The 17,207-nt window shown below is 45.5% G+C and overlaps 1 protein-coding gene across 2 annotated transcripts in view; it reads right to left on the bottom strand.

The window, feature by feature from the left end:
• Positions 1–17,207, bottom strand: part of LOC115569869 (nebulin-like) — a 58,608-nt gene that overhangs the window by 30,462 nt on the left and 10,939 nt on the right. For both annotated transcript variants that reach the window (XM_030398063.1, XM_030398064.1), the window contains 26 exons: positions 15,932–16,033; positions 15,632–15,742; positions 15,234–15,344; positions 13,789–13,899; positions 13,347–13,457; positions 13,131–13,244; positions 12,270–12,377; positions 12,065–12,175; positions 11,836–11,946; positions 11,646–11,756; positions 11,147–11,257; positions 10,950–11,060; positions 7,326–7,436; positions 6,475–6,582; positions 6,211–6,321; positions 6,009–6,119; positions 5,183–5,293; positions 4,918–5,028; positions 4,690–4,800; positions 3,980–4,090; positions 3,089–3,199; positions 2,686–2,793; positions 2,462–2,572; positions 1,481–1,591; positions 1,273–1,383; positions 108–218 (listed from right to left, as the gene is read on the bottom strand). In XM_030398063.1, coding sequence (XP_030253923.1) covers positions 108–218; positions 1,273–1,383; positions 1,481–1,591; positions 2,462–2,572; positions 2,686–2,793; positions 3,089–3,199; positions 3,980–4,090; positions 4,690–4,800; positions 4,918–5,028; positions 5,183–5,293; positions 6,009–6,119; positions 6,211–6,321; positions 6,475–6,582; positions 7,326–7,436; positions 10,950–11,060; positions 11,147–11,257; positions 11,646–11,756; positions 11,836–11,946; positions 12,065–12,175; positions 12,270–12,377; positions 13,131–13,244; positions 13,347–13,457; positions 13,789–13,899; positions 15,234–15,344; positions 15,632–15,742; positions 15,932–16,033 — 2,871 coding nt within the window. The remainder of the gene's footprint in view (positions 1–107; positions 219–1,272; positions 1,384–1,480; positions 1,592–2,461; positions 2,573–2,685; positions 2,794–3,088; positions 3,200–3,979; positions 4,091–4,689; positions 4,801–4,917; positions 5,029–5,182; positions 5,294–6,008; positions 6,120–6,210; positions 6,322–6,474; positions 6,583–7,325; positions 7,437–10,949; positions 11,061–11,146; positions 11,258–11,645; positions 11,757–11,835; positions 11,947–12,064; positions 12,176–12,269; positions 12,378–13,130; positions 13,245–13,346; positions 13,458–13,788; positions 13,900–15,233; positions 15,345–15,631; positions 15,743–15,931; positions 16,034–17,207) is intronic.

Here is a 17,207-nt window from a genome sequence, read left to right on the forward strand (position 1 = left end):
GATGGAGCTTTATTCTTTCTTATCCTCAAGTTCTGAGTGTGTCTCATTTATTAACAGGCATCTATTCATGGATTTATCATCTCTCTCCTCTCTTTGTTTCATCTCACCTCGCTCTGCAGCTCAGAAACACTTTTAGCAAACTGAGTCTCAGCAGTTTCTGGCAGCTGAGAGTAGAAGCTCTGAGAGAGGCTCTTCATCCCGTCCTCCTTGTACTTGTTCTGCAAGCAGAGAATAAAAAAAACAAAAAGAGGCCGATTATAATTAGTAATAACGTGATTCTAACAATAAACAGCTCGAGTGGTTTACGGAGTTTGGGGCCAAAATTAATAATAGCTACCGCTGATAGAAGAAGTGAGAGCTGCACAGAAACAGATGGACGACACAGAAGAGAAGGAAAGTCACTCATTCATTATAGATTCATTCATTCATAACTCAACACAGACGTCATCGCAGAGATGAGCGGCAGAAAGAGAAATGTCTGCCAGCGACACACAACTGAGACAGATGAAGCAACATTATGTAACTTTTTTACCTTCAACTATCTTCAAAGTCACGTTGACGGTACAGCATGTTGTAACAGCACCAGTGACTTCAATCAGAGGGTACATTGTTATGACGTACAGAGTTTTGTTTGTAGTTAGCACCTTCATTACATCTGACAAATTGATACAGAGCTGATATTTGTAAGCACCAAAGCCCACAAAATACCAATTTCTACAAGGTGCGGCTTTAAAGTCGCTCGTCATTTCACTGTTGGGAGTTTTAAGATTTGAGTTTGACCTTGCATCACTTAACTAAACACTGTGTTACCCACTTATGATTCATTTCAGGTTACATAAAGGTCAGTGCTGCAAAATTTAGCAGAAGCTTAGCAGACATCTTCTGTCATCCTGAGAAAACTCCATCGACTGACGGAGGCCACGAGATGCGGCTGAAAGCTTTGGTGCTGTAACATCACACTGCCATAATGTGCTGATGTCAGAATTTAAAGGTAGCTCCAAAAATAAAGATGGCAGCACATCAACCAGACTCTTTGCTAGCTATACTTGGCTGTAGCTAGCCACCATCAGCTAATTAGCTTATGGTGCGGATAGCGTGAAGCCAAGCCCCCCCGATCAGTGCCAGCAGAGTGGGTCAGCGCTGAGCTCAACTGGATCCAACAGCCTCCCAGTGAGGCGACAGAGGTCAGTGTGAAGACAAAGTACAGAGGCGATTTACAGCCGGGCACAGGTGCAGATGCCACACCTGCATGTAGAGTTTTGGTGCACTTACTTGGCTCTGCATGCCGCTGAGCTCTCGAGCAAACTGGTTCTCCAGAGTGTCGGGCAGCTGGTGGAAAACTGGACGCGACATCTCCTTCTTACCAGCCTCTTTATACAAGATCTGCAACATATGGAGGAGACAGCATCAGTGTGAGACTGGACTCTGTGAGGAAGACAGATTTCTGTGTCTGTCAGAGGTCCGTGATGTCTGTACGTACCTGACTCTGTAGCTGTGAAGCCTCTTTAGCGTGTTGTGTCTCCAGAGTTTCAGGCAGTTGGTGATACAGAGGCGTTGACGTCTGCTTCTTACTGGCCTCTTTGTATTTAGTCTGGAACGACACAACGAGGAATCAGAATCAGGTTCAGTGTTTGAATGTAATGACGTGATAAATGTTCAGCAGAATGTGGAATTATTGATGCTGCATGAAAAAGAAGCTCCTAGAAACTGGAAAACACAAATCTATCGGGAGAAACTTCTGAAATACATTTTTGTTGCTTGACATTCGTCACACAACTGTTTTTACAATTAGTACAGTGTGCAGGAGTTTGTTTGTGACTTCTGATCTACCTATGCTCCTCTACATCACCTGACAGATGGTATCTCATAAAGGACCATCTGGAAAGACGTCGCAGAAACAATTTGGAGAGGCACTTTCAAAAAATACTTGGCAGGTGATCGAACAGAAGAATGAAGACATATTTTCTGTTCATCTGTCCTTCTTTGAATGAAAGTGAAATGATGCTACAGCTGCTCCTCAAAGATCAACGATTGTTCTGGTTCAGCTACAGTCTGTTCAATCTGCAGAAGGATCCGTTACTGAACCAACACCACCGGACTCCTGAACTCATCCTCAACACTCCAACATAAAATATAGTGTTTCTTGTACAGCATAAAGGGATTAAAACGTGTATTTCGATGTACAAGTCTGTTATAGAGAATATCCCCAAAAATAACCCTTGAAGCTTGAACCTCTCTCATGAAGACGTTGTGCAAAGTATTTTTGTTTTCTGAAGCATTTGGATAAACAGAATTATCTCAGTATTATTCAGAATGTCGCTCTTTTCAACAAACTACAAAGAATCATTATCTTCCATCGTCTCTGTAGAGAATCCCTGATTTGATCCATCCTGTCTGAATGAACTGCTTCTTCAGTCTGCAGGTGTGAATCATCTGTCTATGAAACACTGAGTGAACACACCTCACTCTGCAGGTCTCTCAGCTCTTTAGCATGCTGCTGGTCGATGGTGTCCGGCACCAGAGAGAACAGGTTGACGCTCATCTCTTTCTTACCGTCTTCTTTGTACTTGACCTTGTGAGGAGACAAAATACAGCCGCGTGAATCAGAACGAACCTGCCGGAGCTGCTCGTGCATTCAAATGTAACAGCTGGATCTAAAATCAGAGAAATGAGAGACGTTCACACCTCGCTGAGCATCTCCGTCTGCTGTCGGGCAAACTGGGTGTCGATGGTTTCTGGCATCAGGTGGAACAAACTGGACGAGTCTTTCTTTGAGCTCTGCTTGTACTTCAGCTGGAGGAGATGTGACACAACACATTAACAACAGTCAGTTCAGTTCTTCAAAACATTTACTGGATGAATATAGATGTGAGATCTGCAGAAACATGAGATCAGAGAAGCACAATAAAACACTTCAACAGTGAAGGAAAGTCACTTCTTCTGGATCCAGACAGTTTGAGTCTTTGTTCAGGTTCATATGAGACAGTTTGAGGTCAATTCTTTTGGTCGGGATTGGGAATCACAGAGTGGTATCATATCATCACAATACAGAGATTCTGCAGTAAGAAAATCTGAGCGTTTAACGTACCTGACTCTGCAGCTGAGCCGCCTCTTTAGCGTGCTGCGTCTCCAGAGTCTCAGGCAGAGTCGAGTACAGAGAACTCATCGCTGCTTTCTTTCCTGCTTCTTTGTACTTCATCTGAAACAGAACACAAACCACTAAATAAACAGATTACTTCAATCAAGAACAATCCTGGGGTTTAAACTCAGGGCGAGAGTATCTGTCTTCTCCCTGACGTCAGTATGAGACCTCAACAGACTGATATCTTTTATACTGCTGAACATAAAGTGCTCACATCGGAGGGACACTGAAACATAGAGTTGTGTGTCTGCGTAATTCAGGATTTTTGTACCAAATAAACCAGGCTGATTAGAGTTACACTGTGTCCAGACTGCTACAACGTGAGCGAGCATCAGCGACAAAGTCAGCTTGATTTCACTGTTTCTTATTGGAGCGTCCTCACCGCCATCTCTGTTTTCATTCCTGTCATTTCTGCTGGAAGCGCGACAGGGACGCGGTTCATGTTGACATAATAAAGCATTTATTTGATCCTTTCTCTGCTCAGTGTCTCCATCATCCTCACCGCCTGTGGGCCCTTTCTCAACAGTCCCAGTGTTTCCTCGTTAAAAGGTTTTAAATATTAAAGGTTTTTGAACATTTTAATGTTAAATGAGAGTCGTCTTCACTGTGATATGCAGAAAGAAGGATGCCATGTCAAGGAAAATAAAGAACAGAACACAGTGCAGGACATAAAGGGGGATTACATCAGCCCACTTAGTTCCTTCTGGGTTTTCACAGCCCGATACTGGAACGACCCGAGGCTCGGTGAATGCTGCTTTTTATCACATTATGTAATTTGCTTTGTAGGCAGAAACAATTTGTTGCAGAGGAGCAACATGAAGTGATTCTCTGCCTCACCTCGCTCTGCAGCCCGGAGACAGTTTTGGCAAACTGAGTCTCTGTCGTCTCTGGCAGCTGAGAGTAGAAGCTCTGAGAGAGGCTTCTCCGCCCGTCCTCCTTGTACTTGTTCTGGAAGAGACGGAAACAGGTGAGTTGGACTCAAGAACGAGGCAGAAACTTCCAGATGATGACACACATATATCAGAAACAGTGTGTTCTCGCTGCGCCTCCAGACAGCCGCCACAGATGTGTGTACGCCGTGTTCGTGGCTGCAGATGAGACATTGTTACCGACTCTCCTCTGGTGCAGATTGCAAACTGACTTTGATCCTGTTCCTGATGCTAATCTGGCCTCTGATGAGCGTCTAAGGTATAAAAACATCAGAGAGCATTGGATAACGGGATGGTGATTATTTATAACTAATCAAACAGCGTTCTGACTGCAGCTCTCTCTGCACTTCACTCATTCTGAGGAGGCAGCAGCTCTCCAGGATCCCTCCTGCATGTTTATTTCATCTCATTCCAAAATGTTCGAGGCTGAAGAAACAATTTATGATTCCCCACATTAGCACAGCTTCATTTTTAGAATCAGCTCTGTTGGTTTCTGTGACTCAATCTCACATAATTCTACCAACAGCTGAGAGACATTTCGAGCAGGAAAACTTATTTCTGATTCTTTTTAAGGTGTACATGTGAAAACTATCGACCGCTGGCTGTGTCTTTATTTACCTCGCTCTGCATGTCGGTCATCTCTCTGGCGAAGCTGGTCTCTGACGTGTCGGACAGAGTGGAGTAGAGCGAGCTGGACATCTCCTTCTTCCCACTTTCCTTGTATTTTATCTGGGAAGTAACAGGAGGATGATGAGGAAGACTGAACCTGTTCTTGATTCTTGAGCAAAAGCTGACGAATCCTCCACATTTCTCTCAGATATCAGGAGAAGAAACCTCCACGTTTACCTCACTGAGCAGCTCGGCAGCTTCTTTAGCGTGCTGCGTCTCCATCGTGAGAGGAAGGAGGGAGTACAGGTTCGTTTTCACCTCTTTCTTTCCCGCCTCCTTGTACTTGGTCTGCAGATTGAAACGAACAGTCACATGAGGTGCAACACTCACCTGTCTGGCAGCCTGATCAGAACTTAACCAACAGACTATCAGCACAACAAAACATATTTTAGATTTCTCATCGTCTCTGCTTGAATTAGAAATCTAAAAGCGGTCGGTGTACCTCGCTCTGCAGCTCAGACAGCTGTTTGGCCAGCTGTGTCTCTGTGGTCTCGGGGAGCTGGTGGTACAAACTGCTCTGATTCTTCTGCTTCAGACCTTCTTTATACTTCACCTGCAGGAGAGGAGAGGTGGTGCGTTCATTCAGTCGTTTAGGAAAGAAAAACAGACTCCAACATCACATTTGTTCCCTCTTCTTCGGGAGTTTTTGGATCATTTACTGCATCTATCACCACAGATTGAAAGGCAAAGGTTGATGAACAATTTGCCTCCAAACATTTTAACTCCACTTACATGGGAAGAATTTTTGAAGTTGTCCATGTCTCTGGAGGAACATTGCTGCCCTAACCCTCCAAGACCCCAAATTGGTTTAAAAAGATGATATTTACACCATGTTTTAGCAGAAATCTGCACTGCAGCCGCTAAGCTGAAAGTATTAGTGAACACTCAGTCTGAAGTTGGTGTACAAGCTCGATGCATGGTGCTAAAAAGTAAATAACATCTTTTCAAATTAAGTTGGAATCTCAGGGGCTTCCACAGACACAGACGAGCTGAATGGAGCCATTTTATGTTCTTTTGGTTGTTTTTTCACTTTTTAAATCAAGTCTTCAGCTGTGAAACTTCTCCTGACTTCCATCAGCACGGAGGGACGAGATGATAACTGGATTTGCATTTTTTGGATTTACTGTTCTTTAAATTGTGCTCATACATAAGCCAAAGTATATATCTTAATGGGTCTAGAACTAATATATCATGAATCTAACTGTGTTATTAAACTTAACACATACGGGTTCACATGAGAGAGGAAAGAACCCTTTCAGTCTGAGTACCTCACTCTGCAGGTTGGACGCCTCTTTAGCGTGTTCAGTGTCGATGGTCGCGGGCATCACGGAGTACAGGTTGATGCTCATCTCCTTCTTACCGTCCTCTTTATACTTCACCTGAGAACAACAGATTTTTAGTTCCTCATGAAGAAGGAGGAGGTCATCTATGAAACCGACTCTCCTGCGAGCGTACAGTAAACTCGGTTACCTCGCTGAGGAGCTCGGAGACTTCCTTGGCGTGGGCCGTCTCTAAGGTCTCGGGCAGCAGGTGGAACAGACTGGAGGAGCGACCCGTCTTCAGAGCCGCCTTGTACTTCAGCTGAACACAAACAGGAGCAGAGAGAATTATCCAGCCGTGAGAACACACAGGAGGGATGAACGCATGTGTGTGTGTGTGTGTGTGTGTGTGTGTGTGTGTGTGTGTGTGTGTGTGTGTGTGTGTGTGTGTCAGGTGCGCTGCAGGTGTTTTCACCTCACTCTGCAGCTCAGAAGCCTCTTTGGCGTGCAGCGTCTCCAGAGTCTCAGGCAGCGTGGAGTACAGAGAGCTCGACGTCCCTTTCTTCCCCTGTTTGTACTTCATCTGAAACCAGTTGAGTGAGATGATGAATGTTGAACGAGCCAAAAAATCTGCTGATAATTAATTCAAAACATCGATAACAGAAAGTTGTGAAAAATTCACATCTGCAGCTTCAAATTCAGACAAAACTTTGGACTCGTTTCACAACCTGAGACCAGGATAAGACATATTGTACCTTTAAATTTCTAATGTGTGGTTTGTAGTTTTGGGGAAGAAGTTCAGTGAATTTGGTACAACAGGACGCTGAATGCTGAGTGAATGTAGAGCCACAGGAAGAGGCTGTCTGAAGTGTAGAGTATATTTGAACAGATATGTTTTAATACGTGTCGCTGCTGGTTCAGGATCAGCTGTACAACACTCTGCTGTCTGTCGGTGCTACATGCTGCTTCTCCACACAGGTGGAGAGCTGACGGTCGTCTCTCACAGGTAACACACTGTAACACACCTCCACATCTAGAGACCGCTACTATCACTTTAATGCTAAAGCGAACACAACATCTCTCGCTGCTGCTGCTTCTCTTTAAACATTTTCAACAGATGTGACCACATGAAGCGCTCGGCATCACTCATGTTTCAACAGCAGATCAGCTGTAAATGTGTCTCCAGCAACAAAAACAACCAGGAACAGTGTCGTTATAATATTAAAAATGAATCTGACGGTCACATTCTGCTCGTTATTGTTTAATTCTCAGCAGATTTCTCTTTGTTCAGATGTAGAAATGAGGATTTTCATGTTTTGTCGTCACCTCGCTCTGCAGCTCAGAAACAGTTTTAGCGAACTGAGTCTCGGTGGTCTCGGGCAGCTGACTGTAGACGCTCTGTGAACGACTCTTCTTCCCGCTCTCCTTGTACTTGGCCTGCAAGAGACAAAAAGTCAAAATTATTCAGAGCAGCTTCTCTGGACGGTTCAGTTCAGGAACAATCACTTTATTTCTCAGTGAGCGCTCGGCAGGTTGGAGCCGACAAACTGAGTGATATCAACACTTTGCATGGACGCATCAGCATCAACCTGCTTTTCTATGAAGGCTTTTGTGTTTGTTTCTCTTCTTTGTGTTTATTTAATAGTCTTCTTTTCATGGTGCGTTTGATGAACACGTCTTTGTGTCCTCGCTGATCAACACAGACGGAGAGCCGAGCTTCAACAGCCTGGACTGAATCTGCACAACACGGGCGAAATGCAAATGAAAGGCTGCAGCACCGACACCCTCTTTGATCCTTTTCTGATGTTAATCACACGATTCGTGATTAAAAACAGACGAGCCGATGACACGTCCTGCAGGTTTTAACATTCTGAACACTTTGCTGGGTTACATCAACCAACACATCTCATTTAATCACATCTAAGACACGCGTTCACTGAACCCTCTGCAGTCAGTTCAAACAAAAACATGAAGTCCTCCTCTCCTCCTCCTGATGATATAAAGTCCTCCTCTCCTCCTCCTGATGATATAAAGTCCTCCTCTCCTCCTCCTGATGATATAAAGTCCTCCTCTCCTCCTCCTGATGATATAAAGTCCTCCTCTCCTCCTGATGATATAAAGTCCTCCTCTCCTCCTGATGATATAAAGTCCTCCTCTCCTCCTGATGATATAAAGTCCTCCTCTCCTCCTGATGATATAAAGTCCTCCTCTCCTCCTCCTGATGATATAAAGTCCTCCTCTCCTCCTCCTGATGATATAAAGTCCTCCTCTCCTCCTCCTGATGATAGAAAGTCCTCTCCTCCTCCTGATGATATAAAGTCCTCCTCTCCTCCTCCTGATGATAGAAAGTCCTCTCCTCCTCCTGATGATAGAAAGTCCTCTCCTCCTCCTGATGATATAAAGTCCTCCTCTCCTCCTCCTGATGATATAAAGTCCTCCTCTCCTCCTCCTGATGATATAAAGTCCTCCTCTCCTCCTGATGATATAAAGTCCTCCTCTCCTCCTCCTGATGATATAAAGTCCTCCTCTCCTCCTCCTGATGATATAAAGTCCTCCTCTCCTCCTGATGATATAAAGTCCTCCTCTCCTCCTGATGATATAAAGTCCTCCTCTCCTCCTCCTGATGATATAAAGTCCTCCTCTCCTCCTGATGATATAAAGTCCTCCTCTCCTCCTGATGATATAAAGTCCTCCTCTCCTCCTCCTGATGATATAAAGTCTTCCTCTCCTCCTCCTGATGATATAAAGTCCTCCTCTCCTCCTCCTGATGATATAAAGTCCTCCTCTCCTCCTGATGATATAAAGTCCTCCTCTCCTCCTGATGATATAAAGTCCTCCTCTCCTCCTCCTGATGATATAAAGTCCTCCTCTCCTCCTGATGATATAAAGTCCTCCTCTCCTCCTCCTGATGATATAAAGTCTTCCTCTCCTCCTCCTGATGATATAAAGTCCTCCTCTCCTCCTCCTGATGATATAAAGTCCTCCTCTCCTCCTCCTGATGATATAAAGTCCTCCTCTCCTCCTCCTGAGGATATAAAGTCCTCCTCTCCTCCTCCTGATGATATAAAGTCCTCCTCTCCTCCTCCTGATGATATAAAGTCCTCCTCTCCTCCTCCTGATGATATAAAGTCCTCCTCTCCTCCTCCTGATGATATAAAGTCCTCCTCTCCTCCTGATGATATAAAGTCCTCCTCTCCTCCTGATGATATAAAGTCCTCCTCTCCTCCTCCTGAGGATATAAAGTCCTCCTCTCCTCCTCCTGATGATATAAAGTCCTCCTCTCCTCCTCCTGATGATATAAAGTCCTCCTCTCCTCCTCCTGATGATATAAAGTCCTCCTCTCCTCCTCCTGATGATATAAAGTCCTCCTCTCCTCCTCCTGATGATATAAAGTTCTCCTCTCCTCCTCCTGATGATATAAAGTCCTCCTCTCCTCCTCCTGATGATATAAAGTCCTCCTCTCCTCCTCCTGGTGATATAAATTCCTCCTCTCCTCCTCCTGAGGATATAAAGTCCTCCTCTCCTCCTGATGATATAAAGTCCTCCTCTCCTCCTCCTGGTGATATAAAGTCCTCCTCTCCTCCTCCTGAGGATATAAAGTCCTCCTCTCCTCCTGATGATATAAAGTCCTCCTCTCCTCCTCCTGATGATATAAAGTCCTCCTCTCCTCCTCCTGATGATATAAAGTCCTCCTCTCCTCCTCCTGATGATATAAAGTCCTCCTCTCCTCCTCCTGATGATATAAAGTCCTCCTCTCCTCCTCCTGATGATATAAAGTCCTCCTCTCCTCCTCCTGATGATATAAAGTCCTCCTCTCCTCCTCCTGATGATATAAAGTCCTCCTCTCCTCCTCCTGATGATATAAAGTCCTCCTCCTCTCCTGATGATATAAGTCCTCCTCTCCTCCTGATGATATAAAGTCCTCCTCCTCCTCCTGATGATATAAGTCCTCCTCTCTCCTCCTGATGATATAAAGTCCTCCTCCTCCTCCTGATGATATAAGTCCTCCTCTCCTCCTCCTGATGATATAAAGTCCTCCTCTCTCCTCCTGATGATATAAAGTCCTCCTCTCCTCCTCCTGAGTGATATAAAGTCCTCCTCTCCTCCTGATGATATAAAGTCCTCCTCTCCCCTCCTGAGTGATATAAAGTCCTCCTCTCCTCCTCCTGAGGATATAAAGTCCTCCTCTCCTCCTCTGATGATATAAAGTCCTCCTCTCCTCCTCCTGATGATATAAAGTCCTCCTCTCCTCCTCCTGATGATATAAAGTCCTCCTCTCCTCCTCCTGATGATATAAAGTCCTCCTCTCTCCTCCTGATGATATAAAGTCCTCCTCTCCTCCTCCTGATGATATAAAGTCCTCCTCTCCTCCTCCTGATGATATAAAGTCCTCCTCTCCTCCTCCTGATGATATAAAGTCCTCCTCTCCTCCTCCGTGATATAAAGTCCTCCTCTCCTCCTGATGATATAAAGTCCTCCTCTCCTCCTCCTGATGATATAAAGTCCTCCTCTCCTCCTCCTGATGATATAAAGTCCTCCTCTCCTCCTCCTGATGATATAAAGTCCTCCTCTCCTCCTCCTGATGATATAAAGTCCTCCTCTCCTCCTCCTGATGATATAAAGTCCTCCTCTCCTCCTCCTGATGATATAAAGTCCTCCTCTCCTCCTCCTGATGATATAAAGTCCAGCGTGTGCGTGCATTGGAATGAGGAAACATTTAATTCACCTTAAATTTATTCTCATTTTCTGACTTTCCTTCTGCAGAAGTAGTGACGGTGACCTACTGAAACGCACCGTTACCTTGAGAAAACTTGTGGATTTCTCTGTGTCCAACGATGTTGGAATAATGTAAGAACATGATGTTAACAAAGGTCTAGTTGTTTTTAGACATTTTAATACAGAATTCTTACATCTAATACTTTAAACGACACTGATAATGAATGTTGGTACCTCGCTCTGCAGGTCGGTCATCTCTCTGGCGAAGCTGGTTTCTGAAGTGTCGGGCAGAGTGGAGTACAGAGAGCTGGACATCTCCTTCTTCCCGCTCTCCTTGTACTTAATCTGGGTGAAACGGACAATCAGAAAACACCTTCACCATCACCACATCACAGTATGTTAGGACTCGTGAAGGTGAAGCTGCTGCGTACCTCGCTGAGCAGCTCTGTGGTCTCTTTAGCGTGTTGCGTCTGCAGAGTCTCGGGCAGCAGAGAGTACAGGCAGGTGTTCACTTCCTTCTTTCCTGCTTCTTTATACTTCACCTGCAGACATCACAAAAACACAACGAGGCAGAACAGAAACTGTAAACACATGAAAGGAATGTAAGAGATATTTATTTTTCATGTTGGCACTTTCTGTCCTCCGAACCGAAGGAGTGGTTTTCACTCTGCTGTTTGACTCTCTGCATTTTAAATATTTTTCAAATTCATCTTTTATTCAGTCAGAACGTTCTTCTTCTTTGGTGTCGTTTTTCAAAAAATCTCAGAGCTGTTCTCCCGCCGTGCTGCCCCCTGCGGTGCCGCCGCATAACTGAAGTCTATCCAGAATGTTAATGTCGGGTGTGAAACATGAATCTCAGGCTCGTCTGACTAAAACGTGTGAAGACAGAAACGTGTGAAACCTTCCGTGTGTTCTGTCGACGTAACGTACCTCGCTCTGCAGCTCAGACAGCTGTTTGGCCAGCTGTGTCTCTGTGGTCTCGGGGAGCTGATGGTACAAACTGCTCTGATTCTTCTGCTTCAGACCTTCTTTATACTTCACCTGCAGGAGAGGAGAGTGGAAGTGATGCTGTCATCTCATCGTCACAGTAACCTCTGATTCACAGCACTCAGCTGAATACCTCGCTCTGCAGGGTCGACACCTCTTTGGCGTGCTGCGTGTCGATGGTCTCGGGCAGCAGAGAGTACAGATTGATGCTCATCTCCTTCTTACCGTCCTCTTTATACTTCATCTACAGCAAGACAACAATAAATCATGAAAAGGGTGAAGTCATTAGTCCAATCAGGAACAATTACTGTACTAATATTATCAACATTATTGTCTCTGTGGAGTCACGACGGTTACGTTACCTCACTGAAGAGCTCAGACTTTTCCCTGGCGTGAGCCGTCTCTAACGTCTCGGGCAGAAGAGAGTACAAACACGAGTTCACGCCCTTCTTACCGGCTTCCTTGTACCGCATCTAAAAGTAAAAACAAGTTTTAATGTTCTGTCAGGTGTTTCTGGGTTGTTAAACGCCGATTTGATCTGTACTCGTTACTGTACGACGGTCTCACCTCGCTCTGCAGCTCAGCAACAGATTTAGCAAACTGAGTCTCGGCGGTCTCTGGGAGCTGCGAGTAGAAGCTCTGAGAGAGTCTCCTCCTGCCCTCCTTGTATTTACTCTGAGGAGACAAAACCGTCTGTGAAGATCCTGTCTGGTAATTATCAATGTGTGTCAAACTTGCAGTAATGATTCACTGTCAGAGTTTTAATGCATCGCCTTTTTGTTTTCTGTTTCACCAAAACTTTAAACAAACTATCATGAAGTTATGGAATTAAATAAACGACTGACTGAAACCACATGAGTTTTTTTTACGATGCTGCTGAACTTTAATCCAGAAACCAGTTCAGTCAGTTCTGGACCGACTGTCAGACCGGACCGTGACAGAGATGCTGCTGGTTCTCCAGAGTAGGACACATTTGAAAGCAGCGGGCCGGTCCAAACAAACACTCACCATCCCGGCCTGATAATCCAACAATCTGCCTATAAATTCCTATAAACTCTTCACAATAAAAGTCCTGTGTCATTTTGTCATTTGGAGGCTTTTATTATGAAGCAGCAGAATCAGGGAAATGTTGGTTTTCAGCAGCAGAAACTGAACACGAGTCCTGAAGCAGCTGAAAATCAGCAGCATGTAGCAACTTTTTAGCCAACCAGCAAATAATGTGACATAAGAAATTCAGAGCAGCTGAACATGAAAGTGTCTCTCCTCTGTTTAACTTTACATCAGCTTTACTAAACAGAGATTTGTTGTTAATGCTGCACCAGAGTTCGGCTTTACATATGTTTTACTAAAGTCTGATTGGAGCTAATCTTAGGTTAAGTTCCTCTCACAGGTGATTGGACACACTCAGTCGTCCACAGTGTTTTGTACCTCGCTCTGCATCTCCGTCATCTCTCTGGCAAACTGGATGTCGGTGGTGTCGGGCAGCTGAGAGTACAGAGAGGACGGAGCTCCTTTCACCAGCATCTTCGGGCGATAGTTCACCTGAGAGAGGGAGAGTGTTACACACAGGGAGGCATCACAGGTTGTGCTTTTAAACCACATTTCCCATGATCCCCTCTGGCTCCCTCTGCCCTGCTCATGTACCTCACTCTGCAGCTGCGACACCTCCAGAGCGTGCTGTATCTCCGGCGTGTCGGGGAGCTGCGAGTAAAGAGAGATGGAGGCTTTTCTCTTCCCGTCTTCTTTGTACTTTTTCTGAGACAAACGAGATCAGATCAGGATCCATCAGCTCACCAGCTCAAGACTAACGAACAAACTCACCTGAGAACAGAACGAGTGATGAGAGTACATATGTGTTTTAGCCCTGATTCCTCCTGAACGCTAACTTTAATTAAGACTTGTGTGTTTGCCGTCTGTGTTTAATTCATTTGCAGTGGGATGCCTCAGAGCCAAACCTGTAGCTTCCTCAAACCTGCAGCTGCTGCAGAAAACAAACTGTGTGTTGATGCCCAGACTGGAGTCGACTGATGAAATATTCTGAAACGCAGCTGCTGTGTAAGTCAGAGCGAACGCGGTGTTTGAGTACCTCGCTCTGAAACTCGTGGACCGTCTTGGCCAGCTGCATCTCAGTGGTTTCAGGAAGCTGAGAGTACAAACTGCTGCTCATCCTCCTCCTTCCTTCCTCCTTGTACTTGTTCTGAGGAGCAGAGAGAGTTTCACAGTGACGAGCGGTCCAGAAACAACAAAATGTTTCCAACTACATTTATAACAGCAGAAAGAGTTTCATTTTCCACTTGAGAATGAGGAACATATTCTGGATCATATTCTTAAAGCTGCTGTGAAGACGGACTGAGAGTAAAGTTTGTTTTAGTGCCAGAACGGAGAAGCTTCCTTCATCAGGCTGCAACATCCTCATCCTCAGAACTCCGCCGTCAGAAAGAGTTTTAATCTTAATGACTTATCCAACGCAGCTGCCATCCCTCCATCCATCCATCCCTCCATCCATCCATCCCTTCTCCATCCATCCATCCCTTCTCCATCCATCCATTCTTTCTCCATCCCTCAAGCCTTCTCCATCCATCCATTCTTTCTCCCTCCATCCCTTCTCCATCCATCCCTTTTCCATCCATCCATCCCTTTTCCATCCATCCATCCCTTTTCCATCCCTTTTCCATCCCTTTTCCATCCCTCCATCCCTTCTCCATCCATCCATTCTTTCTCCATCCCTCAAGCCTTCTCCATCCATCCATCCCTTCTCCCTCCCTTCTCCATCCCTTTTCCAGCCCTTCTCCATCCCTCCATCCCTCCTCCATCCCTTCTCCATCCCTTCTCCATCCCTTCTCCATCCCTCCATCCTTTTCCATCCATCCATCCCTTCTCCCTCCACCCCTCTCCACCCATCCCTTTTCCATCCATCCATCCCTTCTCCATCCCTCTCCATCCCTTTTCCAGCCCTTCTCCATCCCTCCATCCCTCCTCCATCCCTTCTCCATCCCTTCTCCATCCCTCCATCCCTTTTCCATCCATCCATCCCTTCTCCATCCATCCCTTTTCCATCCATCCATTCTTCTCCATCCCTCAAGCTTTCTCCATCCCTCCATCCCTCCATTCTTTCTCCATCCCTCAAGCCTTCTCCACCCATCCCTTCTCCATCCATCCATCCATCCCTTCTCCATCCCTTCTCCATCCATCCATTCTTTCTCCATCCCTCAAGCCTTCTCCATCCCTCAAGCCTTCTCCACCCATCCATTTTCCATCCATCCATCCATCTCTTTTCCATCCCTCCATCCCTTCTCCATCCCTTTTCCATCAATCTATCCATCCCTTTTCCATCCCTCCATCCCTTCTCCATCAATCCCTCCATCCCTTTTCCATCCATCCATCCCTTCTCCATTCATCCACCCATCCATCCAACCAACCAACAGACAATCCATCCCTCCATCCCTTCTCCATCATCCATCCATCCATTCCTTATCTATCCCTCCCTCCATCCTCCATCCATTCTCCCTCCCTCCCTCCATCATGTCTGACCTCACTCAGTATCTCCGTCAGCTCTTTGACAAACTGGGTCTCAGTTGTTTCTGGCAGCAGAGAATAAAGAGAAGAGGAGATCTCCGTCTTCATGTTTCCTTTGTATTTAATCTGAAACACAAACAGACAGTCAGAGTTATCATCATGTTTTAGGATCTCCACTGTTGAACCAGTAAAAATCATCTGATAGTACAGAAACAGTTTGTAACAGTTCAGCTCTGTCTGTGTGAAGTGAAGCAGGTTCGGTCAGCGACGGTTTCTCTCCACCCGGCTGATTTTCACAGCTTCATTCAGAGTGTGCTGCTGGTCTTACGGAGCAGTTACGTCCCTGATCTTCTGGTCTGAACATCGTCTGTACTCGTGCTCAGGCTGATCTTTGTGTACTGAAGTGTAACTACCTCACTCTGCAGCTCCGAAGCTTCTCTGGCGTGTTGAGTCTCAGGAGTCTCCGGCAGGATGGAGTACAGAGACATGGACGCCTCCTTCTTCCCCTCCTCCTTATACTTAGACTGAAACACACGTCAGCGAAAATGATCAGGTGGGTGGATCGATATATCAGAGTGTGTGTGTGTGTGTGCGTGTGTGTGTGTGTGTGTGCGTGTGTGTGTGTGTGTGTGTGTGTGTGTGTGCGTGTGTGTGTGTGTGTGTGCGTGTGTGTGTGTGCGTGTGTGTGTGTGTGTGTGTGTGTGTGTGCAGACCTCAGATATCACGGAGCTGATGTTTTTGGAGTGGATGAGTTCGGCTCCAGGAACAAACAGACTCTGACCCTTCATCTTCTCCAGGTCCTCCTTATACTTCACCTGCAGGGAGGAAGAGGAGGAGACATGAGTGTGTGGTGTGTGCGTGTGTGTGTGTGTGTGTGTGTGTGTGTGTGTGTGTGTGTGTGTGTGAGTGTGTGTCTGTTATATTTAAAACAAGTTGAACTTCTGCTGCACTTGTGTTCGCTCCCCAGGAGGAATGTTGTGTTGGTTGCTCTGCAGAGTTTTAGGACCCAGCTTCATTTGTCAGAACTTAAAGGAATAGTTCACCCAAAAAATATAAACGTCAGTCATCCTCTCCTCCCTCCATGCTGATGAAAGTCAGGTTAAGTGTCCACAGAACATTTCTGGAGCTTCACAGTAAAACTGAGTTGCAGCATTCTGCTAAACACCTGAAGCAGCTGGAGATTTAAAACATCAGATGTCTCCAAACAGCTCGTCTGCTGTTGATCAAAATCTTTTTGAAAGATGTTATTTTCACCTTCTACACTCCAGACTACTCAAACACAGCCAACAACTGCTGCTCATTAACTTTACATTAGTACAGCCACTTAATCGCTGCTGTAATCCCACAACAATCACATTTTTATAGTTCTTGTTGACACATAATGACGATAACAGGGAGCATACGTCTAAACTCTGAGCTGAAGCTGCTCCACTAATTACCTGTAGGTGTACTGAGCACATAAAGATTAATAAGCTAAAGTCTGACTGGGTGATTATTGTAATGTAACGTGAGTGTTTTCCAGCTCAACGTGTATTTCTTCTCTGCAGCACTGTGACTGAACTTCACTTCAAACATGTGCAGCAGTTTGATGTGTGGCTGAATCTGACCGGGTGTTCGGTCCAACAACAGACTGGCAGATTTTGTGGAGAGACCCCAGGAGGAAAAATGGAATTAATCCACAGATGACAAGCTGTCCGCCCCAATCTGTGAGAGGAACCCAGAGCAGGCAACAAAACAAGAGACGCTGAACGGCCCCAGAGACAACTTCACTGCTTCAAGGCGGAGCGAACAAACTTGGTGCACGAGATTAAATGTTGTACAGCGACGAGTCAGTGTCAGACATGCTGCCATGAGAGCGACTCCCTCATTCTTGGCTCAACAAAAGCTGAGGGATCTAAAAAACAAAGCTTTGTTTCCAGCAAAGAAATGTTCAAGTTGTCGGTATTGGAGCGTTTTAGAAAAATGCAGAAATTTAAAGGTCCAGCTTCT

This window comes from Sparus aurata, chromosome 19, assembly GCF_900880675.1.
Source record: "Sparus aurata chromosome 19, fSpaAur1.1, whole genome shotgun sequence".
Taxonomy (NCBI): domain Eukaryota; kingdom Metazoa; phylum Chordata; class Actinopteri; order Spariformes; family Sparidae; genus Sparus; species Sparus aurata.